This window comes from Nicotiana attenuata, unplaced genomic scaffold, assembly GCF_001879085.1.
Source record: "Nicotiana attenuata strain UT unplaced genomic scaffold, NIATTr2, whole genome shotgun sequence".
Lineage (NCBI taxonomy): Eukaryota > Viridiplantae > Streptophyta > Magnoliopsida > Solanales > Solanaceae > Nicotiana > Nicotiana attenuata.
Genome location: NW_017673824.1, coordinates 46,724 through 72,216, shown reverse-complemented (window position 1 = coordinate 72,216; position 25,493 = coordinate 46,724). Strand labels below are relative to the sequence as shown.

Below are 25,493 nucleotides of genomic sequence, written 5' to 3'. Positions count from 1 at the left end.
TGAAAGAATATAATAACATGATCAAATCTATCCCAAAATAAGATTGGGACACATTATTAACTTAGGTACTACAGTAAACCACCTCACAATTTGAGTTCCAGATTGCTACACAGCGAAGTAATCAGAATATGATTCACAGTTAAGAAGTATCAAATTATTAACTACTGGAACTGTCCGCAACCCTAAACCACCAAATATTTGAAATTCCAGCTACGACATCACTAATGAATATTATAGTACCAAGAACCTTAAAAAAATAATGGTTAAATATATGCTATTAACCATGAGAATTGTCTACGTCATATCACCTCACATTTGGGTTTCTAGATATAAGAAAGCAATCTAATATTATGGCCAAGAAGCACCACTACTGTCTCAGAGATAGGGATGGCAATGGGGCGGTGCGGGTGCGGGGCGGGGCGGGTTTGAACGTTAGCGAGGCGGTGCGGGTTTGAGATTTTGCGGTTGCGGGGGCGGGTTCAATTTTAAAATTAAAAAAGAAATGCGGGGCGGGTCGCGGGTGGGGATTTAATTTTAAAAGACTAAATAATATTTAGAACCCCTAGTCCCAACTACTCCCAATTTCACTCAGACTTAAAATGGGTCATCTTTCATTCTCTCAAACGACAGACGCAAAGACTCTCCTTCTCCTCGTGAATAGGTACCCTCGGTGACTTTCTCCGACGACGAGCCTATATGTGAGAAGATCGTTGCTCTATTTCTCTATCTGGGTCCTTTTTTGTCTATGCTTTTCTTATTGGTATGATTTCAAACTTCACGAATTTGATGGTTTAGCGCTAAATATCTTGTTTTTCATTAATGCTATATTTTGATCAATTTTATGGATCTGAATTAGGTGGTTGAAACAGAAGTGAAGTGTGTCCTTTCCACTTGTATGTAGTAGTAATCTGTGGACCAATTTTATACTCACTACAAGAAATAAGGGCTACAGCCACATTTAGCCACATTTATTTAGTGACATATTTATAATAAATGTCAGAAATTGATTATATTTGTGACATTTATTAAAAATTGTTGCTAATATAATGCCATTTGATAAAAACGTGAGGATTTTATGACATTTTGATTTAAATGACGCAATACTAATAAGCAGTTACCAACAATTAAAATCAAAGAAGGGAACTTTTACCTAATGTGTAACTTTTAAATATGTGAAACAAATAAATTAAACCAGAACGACTGCTCTAATGATGTGATTCTTCTAGGTCTACTTTACTCTACTGCAGGTTGACCCTACTACAGCGGCTCCAATGTTTTCCGCCGGTTGCTTCTTCTGTGCCTTTGATACTGTGGTAGACGAGAAGGATTAAGAAAGCAAAGTAGCGACTTGGGACGAGATTGGTAGAGTTCAAATTCCTACAGACGATATATTATTTAAAATTAAGAGAAGAATTCCGTCTGTTTCCACTTATTCGAATATGAAGTCTTTCGATCTCTCTTTCTCTGCTACAATCGGGTATCATCATGATTATTGTTCACACATCTTCGTTTATTGATAATTATACAATTAAGTTTAGTAAGTTTAAGTTTTTATGGTGTGTAGCTTTGATGATATTCTTTTTCTGCCCAAAATTGATGCTTTATTGAAATATTTGCTACTTTTATGCAGCGCTTTCATATCTTCATATGATATACTAGTTTGGTGTGCTTGGTGGAAGGTAAAGATTCTTTTCATGATTTTCTAAGTAAATTTCATTTTATTTTTGATAAAGCATTAAGTAATTTTATTTGATTTTCCATCTTGCTTTAGAGTAAGGAATTTATTGTCTAACTGTAATACATAGTAATGAATATTGTCGGTTTTTTCATTGATAGATATTCAAATGGTTGATTGTTGGCTAATAGGTCTACTCCAGTGCAAAGATTTATCATTGGTGTCAATTTCTTGGGAGGGGGAATGTGGATATGAGGTAACGGTTTTTTCAATTCTGATACGGGTTTCATGTAGGATACAAATATTCTGTGATCATACTTGCATTTGGCAAGCTGATGAATAAAGAGTTTTGCTTGATAATGGAGTTTAGATGAAACTGGCTATGCATGTATTTTTAGTTTTACCTCTATTTGTCTTGTTCTAAAATTTTTATATTTTTAAGTTATATTTTGTATTTTTAGTATACTGATATATGAGATATCAAGTATGTCTCATTCAAACGTGTTATGTTTCTCGCAAGGTTTGCACTAGTAGTAATATCACCTCTTCTTTTCAGTTGTAGTGGAACTTTTCAGATGAATGGCAGAGATTAAATTAGTTGTTGTAAGTAAAATAAGAAAAATTAACAAAAGGTAAACAGAGAATAACGAGGCTACATTAAACCCATTGCAATTTGCAAGTTCCTCGTTTCTGATAACGTTTTAACTAATCGTTGGGATCACATGTTTTTAGTGAGACAAACTTCCGAGATGCTCTCACCATATGTACCTCAAATCACATATGGTAGAGAGGCTTTGATCTTGTCCTAGACACTCAAATTGATTGACATATGAGCCCTTCCCTGTTGATCCTAGACTTACACTTTCAGTATTCCGCTCCTCCATCGTGCTCTTCAAACAAATTTTGATGTTACCATATAAATCAATCTCAAATCCGGAAAGTTCCTTTTGATGATCACGTAAAAGATCAAGTAGCTCCTTGTACCCTTTGTTCCACAACTTGTTACCAATATAATAGACACCTTTGCTGAAAGCTTGGTTGTCAGTTTGCTGCTTCTCTCTTGTTCTAAGCCCAATTTATATAAAGGAACTTTGGATTAATTAACTCCATGCACATTGCAGACCACAGATCTTGGTAGATCCTGGGTTGCAGCGGGTAGCCGAATGACCTGCCAATTCAAGCAAGTAACTTTTATAGATCAAGGCATTACGCACAAATTAAAGTACCAAAAGTCATGGTTAATAATTATACTACAGCCAATCGGTCCAACGAAGTGATCGTCAATTCCTATATTACCACCAACCGGATGACCTGAGCGTGCCTAGCATGCAAAATAGACTGCTCAGTTTTCAACTTTAATTTTGAGCATCATAGTTTTTGAAACGGAAATAATATGCAAGCATGTTTCTGCAACAGCTGTTCAAACTTAAAGTGAATATTGATAGTTTTTTAATTTACGGAAAAGGCTTAAAAATGCCACTGAACTTTCAGAAATGGCCTATTGATGTCATCCGTTAAAACTTTGCTATATCCATGCCATTGCCGTTAAAGAAATGGCCCAACTATGCCATTATTTGTCTAACGGAGGGAATTTATTTTTTTAAATAATTATTACACTGGAATTTTCACGTGTCATGTTTTTATTTGTCCGAAATAACCCCAGCACCACTTAATTCTAACCTTAGTTAGGTCCACTACCCATCCCCAAACCCAACCCGGTTAATACAAAACAAATCCCTAACCCCAACCCGGTTAAACAAAACAATTCCAATTTTCTCTTTTGACTGCTAATGACGATTATAGCTCGCGGGGGAAATTCAACATCGTCCCATTCCCAATACCCACAACCTTGTTTCTGCCAAGAAATTATGCAATAAAATCTCCGATTATGTTCCGACAAAAATAAAACATTACACAAAAAATGCCGAATTGCATTATGTAAATTATACTTACTTCAGGCAATGGACACTTGTAAAAACGTCTCCCACAGTTCATAGGAGTTGTCGCCGTAAAATGATGCGCTACAAATCCCAAACGAACTTCCTCTTTGAGTCAATTGAGCCGCTTGACCCAACGGACATTTTGAACTCTTTAACAATAAAAAGTTACGTTGGGGGAAACGTGAAATGATATGCTAGAGAGCTAGGGTTACAATTTCAGATTGATAATGGAGAAATTGGAATTAATGGAGGTTTTAGGGTTGCAAATTTGGGGAAGAAGAAGGGGATCTGCTGAAGGGGATTTGTTTTGTTTTAACCGGGTTGGGTTTGGGGATGGGTAGTGGACCTAACTAAGGTTAGAATTAAGTGGGGATGGGGTTATTTCGGACAAATAAAAACATAACACGTGGAAATTCAAGTGTAATAATTATTTAAAAAAAATAAATTCCCTCCGTTAGACAAATAATGACATAGTTGGGCCATTTCTTTAACGGCAATGGCATGGATATAATAAATTTTTAACGGATGACATCAATAGGCCATTTCTGAAAGTTCAGTGGCATTTTTAGGCATTTTCCGTTTAATTTAAAACAGACCTCAGGAATGAAGATGGAGAATGCAGTTTATCCGAGCAGGGCATGGGGGAGTTAAATAACACTTTTGACCGAGATATTAGAGATTATATTAGTTGTAATTCATCCGCTAAATATCCTTCAGCGAGGTATGCTTTCGCCCTACCCCTTTTTATATTGATGCAAAAAATCACTCACAAAACACAACTTGTTCAACCTAATTGAACTCTATTTATTTCAGACGTAATCACCTATCAGGAAAGTTTAAAAAATAATATCAAAGAATTTGTTCAATAAGATATCCTAAATGCCAAAATATTAACCATCTATTACTGAATTCAACTTACTACAGCAGTGAATCATAAGTTTTAATATGTTAGATATCGTTTAGCACCAAACCTGGAAAAGCTTCCAGGTTTTCTTTGATATAATAAAGAAGAAAGCATATGCCTAAGAATTAAGATTGGCAATGAAATTTAGTTAAATATTAATATTGGTGAAAATTAAACGTGGAGTAAAAAGAATCTAGGAATCCCGTTAGAGTTGGATATTTCAATAATGTTTCTAAACAATAGTCCTTGTTGTGACTATGTTTACTGAGCCAAGGGTCTATTAGAAACAACTTCTCTACTTTTATAAGGTAAAGACAATGTCCGATAAATAATTTATTACCATACTCTTTCTCAACCAATATTATCTTGTCTTTTGACCTTTTTACACGCTCTGCGCCTTAAAGAAACACGTTAGTTGTTTAATATCTAGAATGAAGAAAGAGATTAAATAATCGGGAATACTGAATTCCTAAAATAGCGACGAAATACTGCCAATTTTTTTCCTTCAGTTCTTCTTCTTCTTCTTCTTCTTCTTCTTCTTCTTCTTCTTCTTCTTCTCCTTCTCCTCGTTTCGGTCCTTAAAATCGCGGTGAAATGCTGCCCAATTGTTTTCTTGCTTACTGCCATTTTTTTCTGTTTTAGTCTTCCAGTTCTTCTTAGTTCTTACTGCCATTTTCTTACTAACTGTCATTTTTTCTCTCTTTAAGAAAAAAGGAGCTTCTCGCTTTTCCTCGCTTGACGCTCTTCACAACACTGACCTACCTACTAAAACATAAAATATAGCAACATATGTACATGTGGTAGTTCTCTAAAAATTCTAATTGGCTCCATCACATGTAAATTTATAATATTTTTTTTCCTATTTATCAACGGTTGTTTTGCAGGAAAATGAATTTTGCACTGCAGCTTGCTTTTCACTTTTTGTCCTGTCCACAAACATTCCAGTAACCACTATGTTCCACTAACCATAGGCATGAAACAAAGGTAATCAAAATTACCTCTTGACCTTATTCTTCACTTGCATCTCTTTCACAAATAATAACTGTAGTGCTACAAGATTGAGCAATACTTTTTGTCTTGAAATAGATCATTTCTGCAGTAGGTATCCTAAAGCTGCAGAATTTGGTGGAAGATTCAATACATACTTAATACTTCATCAAAAGAATTGAACAAATAGTATAGATCTGTATAGAACCACTTCTATAGAGAGAAGATTGAAGGTCTTCTTTTATGTCATTGTATGGAGACTAAAAGAAGTAAAATGCAACGACAATGTATGTACAGAAAATAAGTAAAATGTTGGTCTCCTAACATTAATATCATATGATATCACCTTGAAACATAAATGGTTGCTGATTTCCATCCTCCACTCTAGTTTGGTGATTCAAGCCCTTGATGTGAGGGCAACACAGTTAAATTAAATTCAGAGCAATTATGTGGCTACAACAGTCTTCTATTAACTTCTAGGCATTCAAGGGTTTGAAATAACGAACACAAAAAGCACCAAACAGACAAGAACAATAGTTGAACTGAAGCTCACCACTTATATGTTTATCCTTGTTTAAATAATCCCTGTTTTTGTATGGTGGTAGCAGCAAACCTAGGTTTAAACATTTGGGTAACTAAAGTAACTTGCTGCACTTTCAGTATCATATTATCAGTAATAAACATATGAGAAGGAAAACCCTATGCTTATGGGTTCATTTCTTCCAGTTTCATGTACCACTCTTAGAACTTCTAAAGCATAGTCCCATTTTTCTTTTATAGTAAAGACGTATAGCCTCTAACAAAAATGCCTTTTACACACAACAACTGTACATCATCTTAATTTCAACTTTATGTGTGTTCATTGCGATAGAGATTTTCTATTCTTTGCCCGTAGATTCAGAAGAATTTAGCTGCTATAAGTTCTAACGACCCATCAGAAATTAAAGAATAAGCGTCATTGGAGATAACTGTAACATATAAATTGCAGAGATTCAAATACTATATCATTTTTACACGAAATATCGAATAATTATAATGGACAAACTATTTATAGAAGAAACCAGATTAAGTGGCCAAAAAATACTTACTGGATAAACGATAACGGCAACAAATGAACAATAAAGGACCAACAACTGAGACGACGAAGAATGGATCCCATGATCTCTCATCATCTGCTTCACAAAAGAAGTGATCTATGTAAAACAAATCCATAAAGCATTAGTTATATATGGAGAAAAAGAACAAAATTACCAGCCACAATTAGCTAGTTTAAGAAAATCCATATGCATACAAAGCTAGGAAAAACAAAAACCTAAAAATAGGAAACGGAAAAATCAAAACATCAATTTTCGGCAGATAAAAAGGAACTCGATGAATAAGTTAACTTTCTGAGGAAAATTTGCCCTTTTTAAATTCAAAAACCTAGCAAACACATAGGTAAAAAAGAGATAGACATGCATCTACATAATAATTGAGGATGGGTGAGAGAATAACAGCTTTGGAAATAGCTACACAGTGCAATCAATTGACTAATTAACCGTCTTTTATAGTGCCACCTTAGTTATTGATGATAGGCTATAATTACGTATTTTAGTCGATTATTACACTCTAATTTACTGCACTTTAGTTGAGATTGCGCTTTAATCGCTAGTGTTTTACACTAACGGTGTGTTTTCCAAATTCCAAATAGAACAGGGTGAAAAACGCGGTCGAAACCGCGACCGCGGACCTGAGGCGGGCTGAGGCTTTACACTTGCCAAATACCGCGTCCGTACCGCGGTTGACCACGACCGCGGCCGTCCAGACATGAAAAATGGTTAGGAGAAGGTATAATTATTTGGGCCCGACCCTACTTGGTATATATACATGAAAAAAATGGTATTTTTGGGAGATTGGACATATTTTTGACACAGTTTCGACCTAAGGAGGCAGAGACACAATAGGAGCAAGGCGGGGAATTCTTCAACAAGTTTTTCCTTCCTCTTCCTATTTTTCATTGTTGGTTATTGTTCGCCCAAGTTCAGGTGAAGTTTTGAAGAATGACAAATGAACTCAGTCATGGACCAGGTCCATCATGTGAGACACAGTGTTTATCAACCTATACATGTGAGATACACGTGAAGGAGATAAGTCTCAAAGATAAAGCAACAATATCTCCTGAACTGATCGAAAAGGTTGCATATTGGATGAGGAAAAAAAGTATCCTCATGGGAAGAGGACACAATCCGGATAAAGGATAGGGTTGGAGTTTGTATTGTTCAAGGACTCAACTTCGATGGAAGATCAACAATTGAGTCTCAATCAAACTCTGATTACTAACTCATTAAATAACAGTAATTGTTCTCTTTTACAGGTATTGCACAAACGCAGAAGTGAAACTAAATTGAGAGCAAAAGAGCGAGGCAATTTTGCAAGCACTTTATGTGAGATTCAAGTGTGCATTCCTGAAGCTACTTGGACAAGATAGAAGAACCAATTCCATTATGTTTATTCTTATTCTAGTTCAATTATAGTAGGTGGTTTAAAGTTGTACCTTTCCAGCTTTTGTAGAAGCAATTGTAATAGGTACTTTGAGTATTCAAGTTATATGCTAACTTGAAGGTGTCGCAATAGTTGAGGCTGTATGCATTAGAGTTTAATCCTTAGGTTTACAAGAGTTTTGTAAATGCTGTTTTGGCTCAGTGATTTTAGTGGAAGTTTGGGAAAATCCTACTGAGTAGTAGGTCGTGGTTTTTTCACCTTTTGAGCCAGGTGTTTTCCACGTAAAAATCTCTGTGTCCATTATTTTATGTACTCTTAATTCCGCAAACAGTAGTAGTAAGTACACCTAGAAGAAACAGGTTCTGCTAGAGCGAAAATTGGGTACCACACAAATCACCCCCCCCTCCTCTTGTGTGGTATTGACGTTTAGAACATCATCAAGCCATAAAATGGGCTAGAAGAAATGGGCTAAGTCTCGGAATAGAAAGCCACAACTCCAGACGCAGAAGTCGCATTTGCGACTCCAGGCTCGCAATTGCGATGTCGCATTTGCGACAATTGCATCGCAAATGTGAAGCCTAGCCCACCCTATCCCGGTCGCTTTTGCGACAATATCCTTCGCAATTGCGAAGGTGACAGCCTCGCAAAATCGATCCCTCGTTCGCAAATGCGAGCTTTCCCGTGGAAGCCCAGGCTCGCAAATGCGAACGGAAACTCGCAAATGCGAGGTCGCATTTGCGACCAATGCATCGCAAATGCGATCATACCAGTACCAGCAATCCTATTTCTTAGCAAATCACTCCGAAGCTATCCCGAATCACACCCGAGCCCCCGGGGCTCCAAACCGAACACCCGCACAAGTCTAAAAACATAATACGGACTTGCTCGAAGTCTCAAATCACACCAAACAATGCTAGAACCATGAATCGCGCCCCAATCCAAGCTTAATGAACTTTGAAATTTCCAACTTCCACTTTCGATGTTTAAACCTATCAAATCACGTCCGATTGACTTCAAATTTTGCACACAAGTCATATTCGTCATTATGGACCTACTCCAACGTCCGGATTCGGATTCCGACCCCGATATCAAAAAGTCCACTTCCGGTCAAACTCCTCAAAAACCTTTAAATTCTATCTTTAGCCAAATGACTCCAAAATGACCTACGGACCTTCGAATTCATTTCTGATCGCGCTCCCAACTCCAGAATCACCATACGGAGCTATTCACAGACTCGGAATCCCAAACGGACATCGATAACACTGAAATGCACTTCAAGCCAAACTTATGAAATTTCTTCTAAAATGCTAACTTCCACAATAGGCGTCAAAACGCTCCCGGGTTATCCAAAACCCGAACCGGGCATACGCCCAAGTCCGAAATCATCATACGAACCTGTTGGAACCTTCAGATCCTGATTTTGAGGTCGTTTACTCAAAAATCTAATCCAAGTTAATTCTTTCAACTTTAAGCTTTCGAAATGAGAAGTCTCTTCCCAAACCAACTCCGAACTTCCCGAAATCCAATTCCGACCACGCGTACAAGTCATAACACCTGAAATAAAGCTGCTCATGGCCNTTCTCTTTTACAGGGGGTTGCACAAACGCAGAAGTGAAACTAAATTGAGAGCAAAAGAGCGAGGCAATTTTGCAAGCAATTTATGTGAGATTCAAGTGTGCATTCCTGATGCTACTTGGACAAGATAGAAGAACCAATTCCATTGTGTTTATTCTTATTCTAGTTCAATTGTAGTAGGCGGTTTAAAGTTGTACCTTTCCAGCTTTTGTAGAAGCAATTGTAATAGGTACTTTGAGTATTCAAGTTATAGGCTAACTTGAAGGTGTCGCAACAGTTGAGGCTGTGTGCCACACTAGGATTAGAGTTTAATCCTTAGGTTTACAAGAGTTTTGTAAATGCTGTTTTGGCTCAGTGGTTTTAGTGGAAGTTTGGGAAAATCCTACTGAGTAGTAGGTTTTGTGCCAAGTGTTTTCCACGTAAAAATCTCTGTGTTCTTTATTTTTTGTATTTATTATTCCGCAAATAGCAGTAGTTAGTATACCTAGAAGAACTAGGTTCTTCTAGAGAGAAAATTGGGTCCAACACAAATCAACCCCCCCCCCCCCTTGTGTGGTATTGACGTATAGAACATCATTTGGTATCAGATCAGGTTATCCTTGAAGAGGCTAACATCTTAGGAGAAGATCAACATGAGTGCACCACCTGGGAACTGGGAGGGGCAATCCACTGCTATACCTCCACTTTTCAATGGTCAGTACTATTCTTGGTGGAAGAACAGGATCAGAGATCACACAATAGGGGAAAACTATGAACTCTGGGACATAGTCACTGATGGTCTCCTAGCAACCACAAAGAAGAATGCTGAAGGAGTTGATGTGCCAAAGACAAGGGCTGACTGTACTACTGAAGACCTGAGGAAGTGGGAGAAAAATGCTAAGGCCAAGAAATGGCTTGTGTGTGGACTAGGTCCAGATGGGTACAGTAGGATCCAAAGTTGTACTGCTGCTAAGGAGATATGGCCCATGAAGGAACACCTCAAGTGAAAAGATCAAGAGGAACACTGCTGTATTCTCAATATGAGAATTTTACTATGAAGGAAGGAGAAACTATCCAGGAGATGTATACTAGGTTCACTACACTGACAAATGAACTTAAGTCTCTTGGAAGGGTTATTCTTGAAGAAGACAAGGTTGAGAAAATTCTGACAAGGGTTCTGCCAGTCACACGGGAAAGCAAAATGACTGCTATTCAGGAATCCAAGAATATTGCTACTCTCAGACTGGATGAACTGATTGGAAATCTGATTGCTTATGAAATGAGAAGGAAAACCATGAAGATGGATACCCCCAAGAAGGAGAGAAGCTTAGCTCTCAGAATTGCTGAAGGTTCAGATCTGGAAGATGATGAGATGGCTATGATCACTAGAGATTTCAAAAAGTACCTGATGAGAGGAAAGGGTTCTTCAAGAGGTACAACTTTCAACAAGACAAGAGCTCTTGAGAAACAGACCAATGAGGGTTGCCACAAGTGTGGTAAGACTGATCACATGATCAAGAACTGCCCTCAATGGGAAATTGAGTGGAAGAAAGAAAGAGCTGAACGAAGGAACAGGAAGAAGGAACAGGTTCAACCAAAAAGAAACAAAGGTTCAACCAAGGCTATAGTTGCTGCTTGGGGAGAAACCTCAGATGAAGACTCAGAAGATGAAGCTGAAGAAGAGCAAGCACTGATGGCCATCGGAGAATCAGATGATGAACAAGAGGTAAGTATTCTTCATCTCAAAGACAAGATTAAATTCATGTCTAAAGAAAGGTTGGCCGAGCTATTACTAGACTTCATTGATGAGTCTGAAATAATTAACAATGAGAAGGAAGTTCTGTCTAGGGAATGTGTGATCCTAAAAGCAAAATGCAAAAGTCTAGAGTCTAGGGCAAATGAGAGTGATGATAAAAATGCTGAGTTGAAGAACCAGGTTCTTGAACTTGACAACATTATCCTAGAACTTAGGTCTGAAAACTTGAAACTGAAACTAGGAACAGGAAAGAAGAAATCTGATCACACACATCTCACTCTAGAAGAAAATTTGGGAAAAATGAAAGATGAATCGTATAAGAAGGATGAATTCATCAAAGTCTTAAAGTGATAGCATTCATGGCAGCTCAACATCATTAAAGGAGAAGGATGAAGTTCTGGAAGCTCCAAGAAGGCCCATGACAAGGTCTCAAACAAAGAAATTTCAAGACAAGCAATTGGCAATTAAAAAGTGTCTTATAATAGAAGAAGAGCTCCAGCACAAGAAGGATCTTTGGGCCAAGTCTTTCAACTATTTTGAGGCCCAAATTAAAGTCCAAGAGGAGATGGAATGAGGCGCAAATATGCCCCAAAAGAGAGGAATTTTCAGCAGCCCAAATAAGCCCAAAAATAGTTTCTAGAATATATATTTAATAGTTATTTTAATCTATGTTGACTTGCATTGGTCTATGTGTATGTTGAATACATTGGTCTTAGTGTGGGTAGTCTTCTATGCTTCTAGGGAATATAATTCTCATTTATTGAAGTTTTGACTAGCTCCTTCTTTACTACTATATAAAGGGGGGCTTGTCTTCCATTGTGGGGACATTGAAGATTAATATTATTATTGTGAGTTTTTTTTAACCTTTGTGAACTTTACTTTGAAGATTTATCTTGCAACCCTAACTAGTTCATAGCTTAAGGTAGTAAGATAATTTTCTTTCTTGTGATATCTTTGGTTTCTTTTGATATTCTTCGAAGGCGACTAGTTTCTTTTACTAGTTGTTGTCGTAAGTTATTCAAACTAGAAGTCAAGATCCGAATCTAGTTCTTGATTAGCTTATCTCTAGTGAAGGCAATTGGTTTCATAACCAACTTGTTGTCATTAGGATCTTGTCAAAATCTAGATTAACATAATCTCGGGGTTCTTGGACCTTTCCTTGAATTTCAACATATCTAGTTTATTTTTCTTGCTCCGCTTGCATTTCTTTGCTACTTCTGCATTTCATCAACTTATTTTCTTCAAGTTCTTGGATCTCCCAACCTTTGTGTTATCATAAAGGAAGATCTAGAAAAGGTGAAACATGAACTAGACAGAACTTGCAAGTGGAACAAGGCTTCTGATGCACTCTCTTGGTTGCAACATCACAGTAGCAACAAGAGAGGACTTGGCTATGGGACTCAAACACCAAAATGGGACCCTAAAAGCAAGTACCTCACACTTCCTGAAAACAAAATATGCACACACTGTGGCAAGACTGGTCATTACAAAATTGAATGTAATGCAAAAGTAAAGTTTAGTCAAAAGAACAAAGCCTTTGTTCAAGAAAAAGGTAAGCTGCCTGGATGGGCAAGAAGGAACTTGATTCACCCTTTTGCTTATAGAAAGGGACCCAAACTATTTTGGGTTCCTAAGACTAACCCCTGTTCCTTTTGCAGGTCCAAGTGAAAAGGAGGAGCCAAATATAGTATATGGATAGTGGCTGCTCAAAACATATGACTGGGGACAAGGACCAGTTCTTTTCACTTGAGGACTTAAAAGGAGGTAATGTCTCCTTTGGTAATGGAAAGAAAGGTGAGATCATTGGGGTTGGAAAGGTAGGCAAAACATATTCTCATTTCATAGAGAATGTCTACCTGATAGATGGCTTGAAATATAGCCTAATAAGTGTGTCACAATTGTGTGACAGAGGTAACCTTGTGGCTTTTACCTCCACCAAATGCTTTGTGATTAACCTTATCACTGACAAGATTGTTTTGCAGGGAAAAAGAGTTAACAATATTTACATTGTAGATTTGTCCACTCTTTCAGAAAATGAACTCACTTGTTTAAGTGTGTTGGTTAATGATCCCCTCTTGTGGCACAAAAGACTTGGTCATGCAAGTCTAAATCAGCTCAACAAGTTAGTCTCTAAAGACTTGGTGATAGGGCTACCTAATATCAAGTTCAAGGAAGACAAAGTTTGTGAGGCATGTGCAAGGGGGAAGCAGGTAAGGTCATCCTTCAAAAGCAAGAAAATGGTAAGTACAACCAAGTCGTTGGAACTGGTCCATATGGATCTATGTGGTCCAATGAGAACCATGAGCAGAGGTGGAAAGAAATATATAATGGTTCTAGTTGATGATTATTCTAGATTTACCTGGGTTCTATTTCTAACCTCCAAAGATGAAGCATTTGACATGTTCTCTGCATTTGTTAGAAAAACTCAGAAACAATTAGGAAATCAACTTGCCTCCATTAGGTCTGATCATGGAACTGAATTTGAAAATTCCAAGTTTGCTGAGTTCTGTGATGAAAATGGTATAGATCATAACTTCTCTGCCCCTAGGACCCCTCAACAAAATGGAGTAGTTGAAAGAAAGAATAGAACTCTTGAGGATATGGCTAGAACCATGCTACTTTCTAGTAAATTGCCTCACAGCTTCTGGGCAGAGGCTGTAAACACTACATGTTACATAATAAATAGATGCATGAACAGACCTCTGGTAGAGAAGACTCCCTATGAGTTACTTAAAGGGAGAAAACCAAACATATCCCATCTTAGGGCATTTGGTTGCAAGTGCTATGTGCACAATAATGGAAAAGACTCCCTAGGAAAGTTTGATCCCAGAAGTGATGAGGGAGTATTCTTGGGATATTCTTCACATAGCAAAGCATATGAAATGTTTAATAAAGGAACTTTGTGTGTAGAAGAAAGTGTGCATTTAGTATTTGATGAAACTAACATTCTTTCTGAGAGACAAGATCATGAAGATGAAGCCATTGGATTGGTAAAAGACTTGACTGAAGCATCAACTCAGGTCAAAGTGGCACCAACAGAAGGAACATGTGATGGAACAGGTTCTTCCATACAGGGCAACCTGACAGGGGGAAGAAATCAAAGTGGAATTGAAATAAATTCCCTGAAGGAACCTGTTCATGATCCTGTTCTTCAACAAATGGCAGAAACATCTAGCAGAAGCTAGTTGGTTGTGAAACCTCACAAGTATCAAAGTTCTCATCCCATTGAGAACATTCTCACTGATCCAACATCTTGAGTTAAAACCAGATCACAATTAAAGAATCTGTGTGCTTTTGATGCTTTTCTATCTATCATTGAACCTAAAAATGTTGTTGAGGCTTTGCAGGATGTAGATTGGGTGAATGAAATGCAGGATGAGCTTAACCAGTTTGAAAGGAGTCAAGTTTGGCACCTAGTACCAAGACCCAAGGACAGATCAATCATTGGTACAAAATGGGTCTTCAGGAACAAACTTGATGAAGGTGGAACAATTACAACGAACAAGGCAAGATTGGTGGTCCAAGGTTACAGCCAGGAGGAGGGCATAGACTATGATGAGACTTTTGCTCCAGTTGCAAGACTAGAGACAATTAGACTTCTCATAGCCTTTGCAGCACATATGGAATTCACTCTTCATCAGATGGATGTCAAAAGTGCCTTCCTAAATGGCTACCTAAAAGAAGAAGTGTTTTGAAACAACCTCCAGGGTTTGAGAGTAAGGAATGTCCTGAGCATGTGTACAAGCTGGACAAGGCTCTCTATGGACTCAAGCAGGCCCCAAGAGCATGGTATGAACGACTGTCAAAATTCCTGCTGGAGCGTGGTTACAAGAGAGGCAAAATAGATAGTACCTTATTCTTAAGGGAAAAAGGTAAGGATCTCCTTGTTGTGCAAATTTATGTTGATGACATAATCTTTGGGGCCACCACTGACAAGCTAAGTAAGGACTTTGCAAAATTAATGGGGAGTGAGTTTGAAATGAGCATTATGGGTGAGATTAATTTCTTCTTAGGCTTACAGATCAAACAAAGTCCAAATGGAACCATGATCCATCAGCAGAAGTATACAAAAGAGCTAATCAAAAAGTTTAAAATGGAGGAATCTAAAGAAATAGACACACCCATTGCAACTGCCACTAAATTAGATGTTGATGAACCCGGTTCATCAGTTGATCAAAAGTTGTATAGGGGTATTGATTGGTTCACTTTTGTATCTCACTGCTAGCAGACCTGACATTGTTTTCAGTGTAGGACTTTGTGCTCGTTTTCAGGCAAATCCAAAAGAGTCTCACTTGGCTGCTGTCAAGAGGATACTGAGATATCTAAAAGGAACCACTGATCTGTGCCTTTTGGTATCCTAAAGGTAGTAATTTTGATCTAGTAGGATATGCTGATGCTGATTATGCAGGTTTCCTAGTGGATAGAAAGAGCACCTAGGTATGGCACACTTCCTTGGTTCATGTCTTGTATTATGGGCTACCAAAAAGCAAAACTCTGTGGCCCTATCTACTGCTGAAGCTGAGTATGTTGCTGCTGCTTCTTGTTGTGCTCAATTACTATGGATCAAACAACAGCTGGTAGATTTTGGAATTGAAGTGGGATGTATTCCAATATTCTGTGATAATACTAGTGCTATAAGTATGACAAAGAACCCTGTTCATCATAAGAGGACTAAGCACATAGATGTTACACACCATTTCTTAAGAGATAACTATGAGAAAGGATTGATTTCAATAGAATTCTGTGCTACTGATAAACAGATAGCTGACATCTTTACTAAAGCACTGAGTAGAGAAAACTTTGAGAGGAACAGGTTGGAATTAGGGATGATTAAGATCACCTAATAGGTCCGGTTCAGAATGCACAATGAAAAAAAAATGGAAAACAAAATGAATTTTTTTTTTGGTTAGGAGTTCTAACTATTGTGTAAATATCTAGATCAATTCTTACTCAGTTTCATACTTTAATCAGTATACTTCTGTGACATGTGTATATATGACTCACTGATCTCTTACAAAGTTTTTTCTATTATGACATTTGAGGAATGTTCAAGAGAGTTCTACTTGAAGAGCCTGGTTCATCAGTATATGCTTATGAGAAAGTTCAGGTATGTTTTCTATACGTTGCACAATTAGAAAGATTAATTTTTCAATCATGAGCAGAAGTCCTACATTCATCAAATTCCCAGAAATTCTATCCGTTGAGCATTGAACATGTTTCATTCTCCTAGAACTCTAAAGAAAACGGGATTTTTGCCTAAAATCTAGCATCACCTATTAACCACTAAGAGACCGAAATTCTAAAGTGATTAGACTTCTAATTGACTCCTGCAAAAAACCGTCGTTACTGCAATTACTTCTAATCATCGTTAAATACTAACCACATCCTTCTTCATTATTTCATAACCGTCAAAATCCTCTCTAGTTCTGATTATCTTTTTCTCTCCAAAATTCCCAAATCTTCTCTAGAAATAATTCACCATGACTAATCCCCAAGATAATCCTGGAACTCCCCCACCAGTATCCCCTTCTAATACATCCTCATCTACACCCCCTAGTGAAACCCCAAAACCAAGGTTCCGCCGGCAGAAAATATTGGCTAGAAAAACTGTAGCTTCTGGTTCTTTGAGAAAAGCTCTAAATGAGAAATTGAGGGCTAGCCAGAAGAAGGAAATTTCTGCTAAAGAATCTGACTCCAGCTCTGAGTCTGAAGCTTTTATCTCTGCCAGCGAAGGTGAAGAACATGGTTCCTCTGTCACTGACAAAAATCAAGAAACCCCTGGTGAGGTAAATACTTGTTTGGTATTCTCTGATGTAGTTGAAAAGGTTGAAAATAGGTTTGTCTTGGTTGGTCCTGTCAAGGATGTACAGGGTGCTGATTCTAGTAGAAGAGGAGGTAAAAAGAAAGAAAGAGAGAGAGAGAGAGGGAGACAGTGGTAATGTGAGGGGAAATAAGAAAGAAAAATTATTGGCTATCTGTGGGAATGTTGAAGAGAGTAGTAACAACTCAGGGGGAAATAGTTCTGGGGAGGCGGCTGAAGGGCTAGTAAATTTAAGTAAGCATCAAGATGAACCTGGTGCATCTGTTGAGGAAACTTTGCCAGAACTTCTGAAGAAGGTTGGGGCCAGTTATGATCCAAAGAAGCGCAAGGCTTCCACACAAAAGGCTCCAACTGCTTCCAAGCCAACAAAGAAAAGTAAAGTGTCATCTCCAAAGCCTACTGTCCCTTCAGTACCAAAGGGAAGAGCTACTAGAAGCAAGGTGAAGCAGAATTGCAGAAAGCTCTGGATGAGAGCAGGAAGAAAAAGAGGGAAAAAGGAAAGGCTAAGGTTGTGGAGAGTGTTGAGATTGCAGAAGAAGAAGAAGAGGAGATGGACCTGGTCCATCAAGAAAGAGGAACAACTGAAGAAGTTCCTACTCCCAAACAAAAAAGATCCAAGACTTCTTCCAAGAAATCTTCCTCTTCACCTGTACCTGCTGAATCTTCTTTAGCCAAAAGAACTAGGTCTGCTGTGAAGGGTAAACAAAAGAAAATTGTTGAAGAAGATGTAGAGTGGAGTGGTGGTGAAGAAGAGGAGGAATCTGAGAAAGATCAAGATAGGTTTGCCATCTTTGGCAGAAAGAAAATTTTGAAAGGAAGATTGTTGAAAGACCTGGATGAGCCAGGTATGAGAAGATTGATGGATGCTCTTACTGCACAAGGTTGGAAGGACATGGTCCTTGAGATGGATGGAAGGCTGGCTAGAAATGAGTTGATAGAGTTTATGTCCAATGCCACTGTGAAAAATGGAGTAGTCTCCAGCCTGGTGAAGGGTGTAAAACTGTAATTTGATACAATCACACTAGGTGAGATTCTGGAAAAGTAGCTGAGATTCTAAGCAAGTATGAGCAAAGTTCTGGCCAAGTGGTTAATTTAGATAAATCAGCTATTTGTTTTAGTAGAAATGTACCGGAGGAGGAGAAAGTAGAGATAATTTGCTTACTTGGACTACAACAAAGAAATGAGATGGGTATGTATTTAGGATTACCAGCTATTGTGGGACGTTCAAAGAAAAAGATGTTAGAGTTTATTAAGGATAGAGTCAAGACAAAAATAAAGGGATGGAAGGGTAAATTTTTAAGTACAGCAGGGAAAGAAGTAATGCTTAAATCTGTACTTGCAGCTATTCCTACCTATGCCTTGTCTTGCTTCCAACTCCCTGATGGTCTGTGCAAGGAGATTACATATCTTTTTTCTAACTTTTGGTGGGGTCAAACTGAGGATAAAAGGAAGATGCATTTTGAGAAATGGGAAAGATTATGTGATTCTAAATCAAGCGGGGGATTAGGATTTAGGGATTTAAAGGCTTTCAATATGGCTTTGTTAGCTAAACAAGCTTGGCGTATATTGTCGTACCCGGATTCGTTGTTAACAATAGTTCTTTAAAGCAAATACTTTCCACACTCCACTTTCCTTGACGCTTCTACATCATCTACAGGATCATGGATCTGGAGAAGTATTTTGTGGGGAAGAGATCTGTTAGTTACTGGACTAAGGTGGAGGATCTCTGATGGGAAAAATATAAATGTCTGGACTGATCCTTGGATTCCAAGAAATAATAGTTTTACTCCAAAAAGTATTCAAATGCAAAACAGTTTAGATCTTAAGGTGGCCGACTTAATTGACGAAGATACGCATACCTGGAAAATTCATAAGATAACTACGACCTTTGAACCTGAAGATGTAGATGCAATTTTGTCTATACCCATATCCATCATAGGTCTTAATGATAGATTACTGTGGCATCACTCAAAATCTGGAAACTATGATGTTAAGTAAGGTTACTATTTAGCAAAGGGTTTGGCCGGTAAGACTATTAGGAATGTGGAAGCCCAGGCGAGTTGTCATTCTTTTCCTAAAAGCTTCTGGGATTCCTTGTGGAACTTAGACATTAAAAATAAACTTAAACATTTTCTAAGGAAGTGTGTGATTAACTCTTTGCCCGTTAATTATACCTTAGCTAAAAGATTACAGAACCTGGATAAAACGTGTAAGATTTGTGGTCTTGAAAGTGAAGATATAGAACATATGCTATTTAGATGTCCTCGGTCTCAGCTTGTATGGAAACAAAGTCCTATTAATTGGCCTGATATTGACAACATAAATGACTTCTCTGTGTGGTGGTACAACTTACTTTTAACTGCTAAACACTTTCCTGAATCTACTGAATTGTTAAATTTGAGTGTTAATATTATGTGGCAAATTTGGAAGGGTAGGAATGCTTGGTGCTTTAATCAGGAAATGTTAGGGCCAACTGAGATTGTTTCTAAAGCTCTTTTTGAGTATGAAGAATATAAAGATCTATTGACTAGTTGCCTCGCTGCACGACATTCAGCTGGAAATGAGTTTCTGCCTAAACTAACACGTTTTCAAGATGATGTTTTATTATTTACAGATGCAGGATTACGGTGTGATGATAGACATGCGAGTATTGGTGTCGCGACTTTGAATAGCCTTGGAAAACTGCTTCTTGCCCATGGATCCTCAATTCAATATGTTGGAAAAACCATGACTGCTGAAGCGCTTGCCATACGAAAGGCACTTGAATGTGCTATTACTCTTGGATGGAAAAGTGTGAAGATTTTCTTTGATGCTAAGAATGTTGTTGATATGATCCAAAAACAGGTGGCTACTTCATGGGAGATAGAAGTGTTGTGTGAAGACATTTGGAAGCTATCAAGCATGTTAGATCACGTCCAGTTTCTTTATATTCCAAGGAGGTTAAATAAAGTAGCGCATAGTCTAGCTAAATTTTTTATTTCTTTGTTGAAGGACATCTCCTGGGAGAAGTTTTTCCCAACTTGGGTTGTCCAGGATGCAAAGAGTACATTTGAACTTTGTTGTTCGTTGTTGCAGTAATGTAAGGCTTTGTTTTGGAAAAAAAAAGGTGAAGGGTATGATAATTATACAAGGCAAAGGTGGCCATGTCTGGAATCTCTCCCCACTGCTCTCCTAATCACTAGGAATTTTTGTGAAGCTGCAAATGCTGAAGATGTACCTGAAGCCAGATTTGTTCAGAAGAGTGAGATGAGACTTGAGCACAAGGTCTTGTTTGAATTTGTTAACAAATGCCTGCTGCCTAGACAGGAGAGGAGGCATACTGCCAACTATATGGACCTGGTGCTTATGGAATGCCTTGTGAGAGGAAAGCAGATAAATTGGCCTGCTTTTATTGTCAAACTACTGGACAGGGTCATTAATGGCTCCAAGGCACATGCAACTCCATATGGGTTCATACTGACTACTGTGTTGGACAGGCTTAGGGTGCCTTTGAAGAAATGGGAGATGGCATCAACCAAGGAGCATTTTGGTGTTAAGACCTTATTGGCTTGTGACTATCCTGTCAATGCCACCCTAGTTGAACCTGGTTCATCTCTGAAGACACCAGTGAATAGCAAGGTTAGGGCTTTGGTTCAAGAGTGTGGGACTAAGGACGCTGAAATTGCTAGGCTTCAGGCTCGTGTTGCTGATTTGGAAGCTGAAAGAGATGGCCTTCGAGCTGAGCTAGCAAAAGAAAAGGAGAAACGTGAAGGAATGCTTCAGCTGAATATGCTCAACCTTCTCCAAACCCAGCCCTCTAGTTCCTCCAAGCCTTAGGTCCTCCAGTTCTTGTTTTTGAACCTATCTAGAACCCCCAGTGACCCAGATTCGGGACTTTTTCTGTTTTTGTTGCTCATGTTTGGAAGTTTTTCTTTCTCTTTGTGGTCTGTTTGTGGAAACATATCCTAATCAATGACAATTTGCTTTTTCTCTTGTTCTATGAAGATTTTGATCTTAATAGTTAATTTTGTTTGTTGGTTGTTGATTAATTGAACCATATTTTTCACTTGCAGTTGCCCCAGTGGCTATGAGTAATTAATAAAATCTGGGATTCACATTATTTGCAACTTTTGGATGATGCCAAAAGGGGAAAGAGATATTGTGCTTTACTTGTTATTCTGAATAATGTGATATTTATAACCTGATTAAACCTGGTCCTTGATGATAGTTAAAATTTCTAAGTTAAAGTGTTGATGATTAAGTGAGTTCCACAGGTTCTCTAATCAGTAAAAGCACAGAGTTTGTCATCATCAAAAAGGGGGAATTTATTGACCCAAGTTCAGGTGAAGTTTTGAAGAATGACAAATGAACTCAGTCATGGACTAGGTCCATCATGTGAGACACAGATGTGAGATACACGTGAAGGAGATAAGTCTCAAGGATAAAGCAGCAATATCTCCTGAACTGATCGAAAAGGTTGCATATTGGATGAGGAAAGAAAGTATCCTCATGGGAAGAGGACACAATCCGGATAAAGGATAGGGTTGGAGTTTGTATTGTTTAAGGACTCAACTTCGATGGAAGATCAACAATTGAGTCTCAATCAAACTCTGATAACTAACTCATTAAATAACAGTAATTGTTCTCTTTTACAGGTATTGCACAAACGCAGAAGTTAAACTAAATTGAGAGCAAAAGTGCGAGGCAATTTTGCAAGCAATTTATGTGAGATTCAAGTGTGCATTCCTAAAGCTACTTGGACAAGATAGAAGAACCAATTCCATTGTGTTTATTCTTATTCTAGTTCAATAGTAGTAGGTGGTTTAAAGTTATACCATTCCAGCTTTTGTAGAAGCAATTGTAATAGGTACTTTGAGTATTCAAGTTATAGGCTAACTTGAAGGTGTCGCAACAGTTGAGGCTGTGTGCCACACCGGGATTAAAGTTTAATCCTTAGGTTTACAAGAGTTTTGTAAATGCTGTTTTGGCTCGGTGATTTTAGTGGAAGTTTGGGAAAATCCTACTGAGTAGTAGGTCGTGGTTTTTTCACCTTTTGAGCCAGGTGTTTTCCACGTAAAAATCTCTGTGTTCTTTATTTTATGTACTCTTAATTCCGCAAACAGTAGTAGTAAGTACACCTAGAAGAACCAGGTTCTTCTTGAGCGAAAATTGGGTACTACACAAATCACCCTCCCCCCCTCTTGTGTGGTATTGACGTTTAGAACATCAGTTATAATTTTTAGTATTGTAGTTTTACATAGTATTATGAATAGCTAATATGTTATCTAGGGTTATGATGGAACCTTTTGTAGGATAAATTCTTGTTATGTTTTTATATAATTGAGCCGTAATATTTTCTCTATTTGTTCAACTATATTATTCTTGTGGTTGATTGAAGGGCCCTCAATTAGCTGTGCCTATTTAGTATGTATTACTCGGGAGAGAGTGCATATTTAGGTAGTTGTTGAACAACATCACTCCCGACATATGTGAGGAATCAATAACCAAGGGTTTAAAGGTGGGATTAGGGATAACAAAACCTTGGGTGCGATGTAAGTGAGCTGTAACAAAAGCCAGCTAGCGTAACTCGGGAGAGTGCGTCTAGTAAATTATGGTAATTACTCGGGAGAGAGTTACGACAGTCAGAGCGCTCATGAGAATGCTTAGGCGAATTTATAGAAAACGTAGCGGGAAGGATTCCGACAATTGGAGAAATCATAACTCTAGACCTCCTAAATCTTGACTCCAATACTTATCCTTGTTAATTGATAGTTTTACGGCTTTTTAGATTTGTTAGTTAATTAGATAAAAATAAATATTATAATCTTTGCAATTAGAAAATTGTTTGGACTTGTGTTTCTTAGCAATATTGAACAATTGTGGCTAAGCCTTAGTTCTCTGTGGGATTCGACTCCGGACTTGTAAACCGAATTATATTTGCAGCAACCGCTTAGTCCTTTTTATAAGGCTTAGTTGGGCGTGATCAGTTATCTAATCTTTTTCAAAGCTCCCCAAAATATTTACTAAGAGTTAAACTACGAACGAAACTCCATCAATAACCTTAAGCTCATTTATCTTGTAAATATTTTGCTTGAAAATCTTGGTATAGTGAGTTACAAATTTTTTGAAAGTGATCTTCTAAAAATCGATCGGTCTTAAAGTGTTCGAGAAAGTATATATTACATCAATCTTAAGGTGAGCATTAAGTTTTGGTACTCTTAAGGAACTCACATAACCGATTTGAGTCATTTAATATGAGCTAGTTCAATCTTCCAATATTAAATATTACTTTTACATTTTCGATTAAGAACAATACGCACTTGTCCTCACCAGAAATTTAATTTTAGGGAGATTTACACAAATAAGAACTTGTTACCATTTGAATTTTGATCCCGTTAAGAAACCTTTTACAAAAATATGGCGCCAACATTAGGTAAGAAATCATAACGAATTGCTATCATTTTATTAAATTGATGGGAAAATTTGCCTCGTCACAAAGTTACCGGGGCCAAATCCTAACGGATTGCCCAAATTTTGGTCACCATTTCTGAGAGATTTCAAATTGATGAGCGAAACTTGGCTTATCATAATTCCTGACGGACCGACAGAACTTTGACATGCATGTAAAAATTCCAGTAGAAATTATGGGAAAGAGTAGAAAACCCCAAAAATGAAGCAAATAAACTGGATAAACTTTCATAAGAATCCGAAAGTGATGGGCAAAAATCAAGGCAAGAAAGGCAAAAGACAGGGGAAATCTCACCAGAAGTAGCAAATGAAATAGAAGCTAGAAAATTAGAAATCACAAATAGAGAATATAATATCATATTCATTCTTTGCTTGGGAATGAATTTTCAGGCTAATTTAGGATTCAGGATTTAGGCTGGCTCTTTGTTTAAGTGAGATCATAAAAATCCATAGTCAAAGTAGTCTTGAGCATCTGAAAGCTCTCCAAACACTCGTCAGACCATCTGAATAAAGTAACCTTCTGAGACAACTTGGTCAATGGACCTGCAAGAGATGAGACCCTTCCATAAAGCAACAATAGCAACTAGCCAAAACTAAGAAACTCCTTATCTCGATAGCGGCAGAGGGTCTGTGCCAACTTTGAACTGCCACGATCTTCTTCGAATCCACCTTGATCCCATCACTAGACACCACGTGGCCAAAAAATGACACGAATCCAACCAAAACTCACACTTGCAGATGTTAGCATAAAACTTCTTCTCCCTTAAAATCTGAAGAACAATCCTCAAATGTTGCTCGTGCTCCTCCCTACTACGGGAATATACCAAGATATCATCAATGAATGCAATAACAAAGTAATCCAAATAAGGTTAGAACCTATTGTTCATCAAATGCATGAAAGTTGCAGGGATATTAGTCAACCAAGAGCTCATAATGCCCATAACGAGTCTTGAGAGCCGTTTTACGAATATTCGAAGCCCTAATCTTCAAATGATGATACCTCGATCTCACTTCGATTTTCAAGAATACTCTTGCGCCCTGAAGCTGATCAAACAAATCACCAATACAAGTCAATGACTACTTGTTCTTGATTGTAACCTTGTTCAACAGCCAATAGTCAATACACATTCTTATAGAACTATCCTTCTCTTCACAAATAATACTGGTGCACCTCAAGATGTAACACTTGGCTTGATGAAACCCTTATCCAACAACTCTTGCAACTGTTCCTTTAATTCCTTCGGCTTACATTACAAGAAGTTTGACTTTTAACGACCAAATTCTAACGATGGGGTTTGAAACCGGTCATTATAAGTGTATCTATGACGACCAATTTTTTTTTTCCAGTCATCAAAACCAATTTTAAGAGTAATATTAACGAAAGGATAATTTTCGGTCCTTAAAAATCATAAAATCCAGATGATAAATACAAAAAAAGTGAGCGCTATTTTTTCCCTCTTTTTTTGCCTCAGCCCACGCACCCTCAACTCTCTTCCCTCCCCCCCCCCCCCCTCCCCTCCCCCAAAAAAATACGAAAGAGTACGTATATTATCTTTACTAGTTATTTATATATAATTCAAATGAAAAAACAAGAAAAACGGTAATATCAAATAAGTGACACCACTTGCCATAAATAGGCGTCTAGCTTATCTAGTCAAAGCCTCCAGATTTCTAAGCAGGGACTTGAGTTTGAACCTCTGTAGCCTCTTCCTGTGTTTTAATACTTTTGTACTACTTGACTAGCACAATACATTTTATAAGTTGAAGGATGCTGCATTGTAAGTTGTGTTATTTCTTTTTCTTGATTGTGTTTTTAAATATGATATTATTACAGTAATTTTTTTATTTGTCCACGTCTAAAATGGTGTCACCGTTTACAAAATTTCTACGTACGCCACTGGGTGCGGGGCGGTGCGGGTTCAATTTTA

General features: G+C 37.7%; 1 protein-coding gene and 1 long non-coding RNA gene across 2 annotated transcripts; one reads left to right on the top strand and one right to left on the bottom strand.

Annotated features, from left to right (window-relative positions):
* Positions 1 to 4,875: 4,875 nt before the first annotated feature.
* LOC109217380 lies at positions 4,876 to 6,859 on the bottom strand. The gene is made up of 3 exons (XR_002066628.1): positions 6,595 to 6,859; positions 5,518 to 5,632; positions 4,876 to 5,445 (listed from the first exon to the last, which is right to left on the bottom strand). It is a non-coding gene; the product is annotated as an uncharacterized LOC109217380 (long non-coding RNA).
* Positions 6,860 to 16,777: 9,918 nt separating this feature from the next.
* Positions 16,778 to 20,196, top strand: LOC109217378. The gene is made up of 6 exons (XM_019381615.1): positions 16,778 to 16,872; positions 17,026 to 17,192; positions 17,290 to 17,424; positions 18,149 to 18,679; positions 18,776 to 18,913; positions 19,298 to 20,196. Exons 1-6 carry the CDS (start codon positions 16,778 to 16,780, stop codon positions 20,194 to 20,196), a joined length of 1,965 nt encoding a protein of 654 aa, XP_019237160.1.
* Positions 20,197 to 25,493: the final 5,297 nt, after the last annotated feature.

Coding starts and splice junctions, on each gene's coding strand:
- LOC109217378 (XM_019381615.1), top strand. CDS start 16,778: ATGACTAATCCCCAAGATAATCCTGGAACTCCCCCACCAGTATCCCCT. Junction 18,680..18,775: donor GTTAGCTAAACAAGCTTGGC/GTATATTGTCGT, acceptor CATCATCTACAG/GATCATGGATCTGGAGAAGT. Junction 18,914..19,297: donor TAATAGTTTTACTCCAAAAA/GTATTCAAATGC, acceptor ATTATACCTTAG/CTAAAAGATTACAGAACCTG.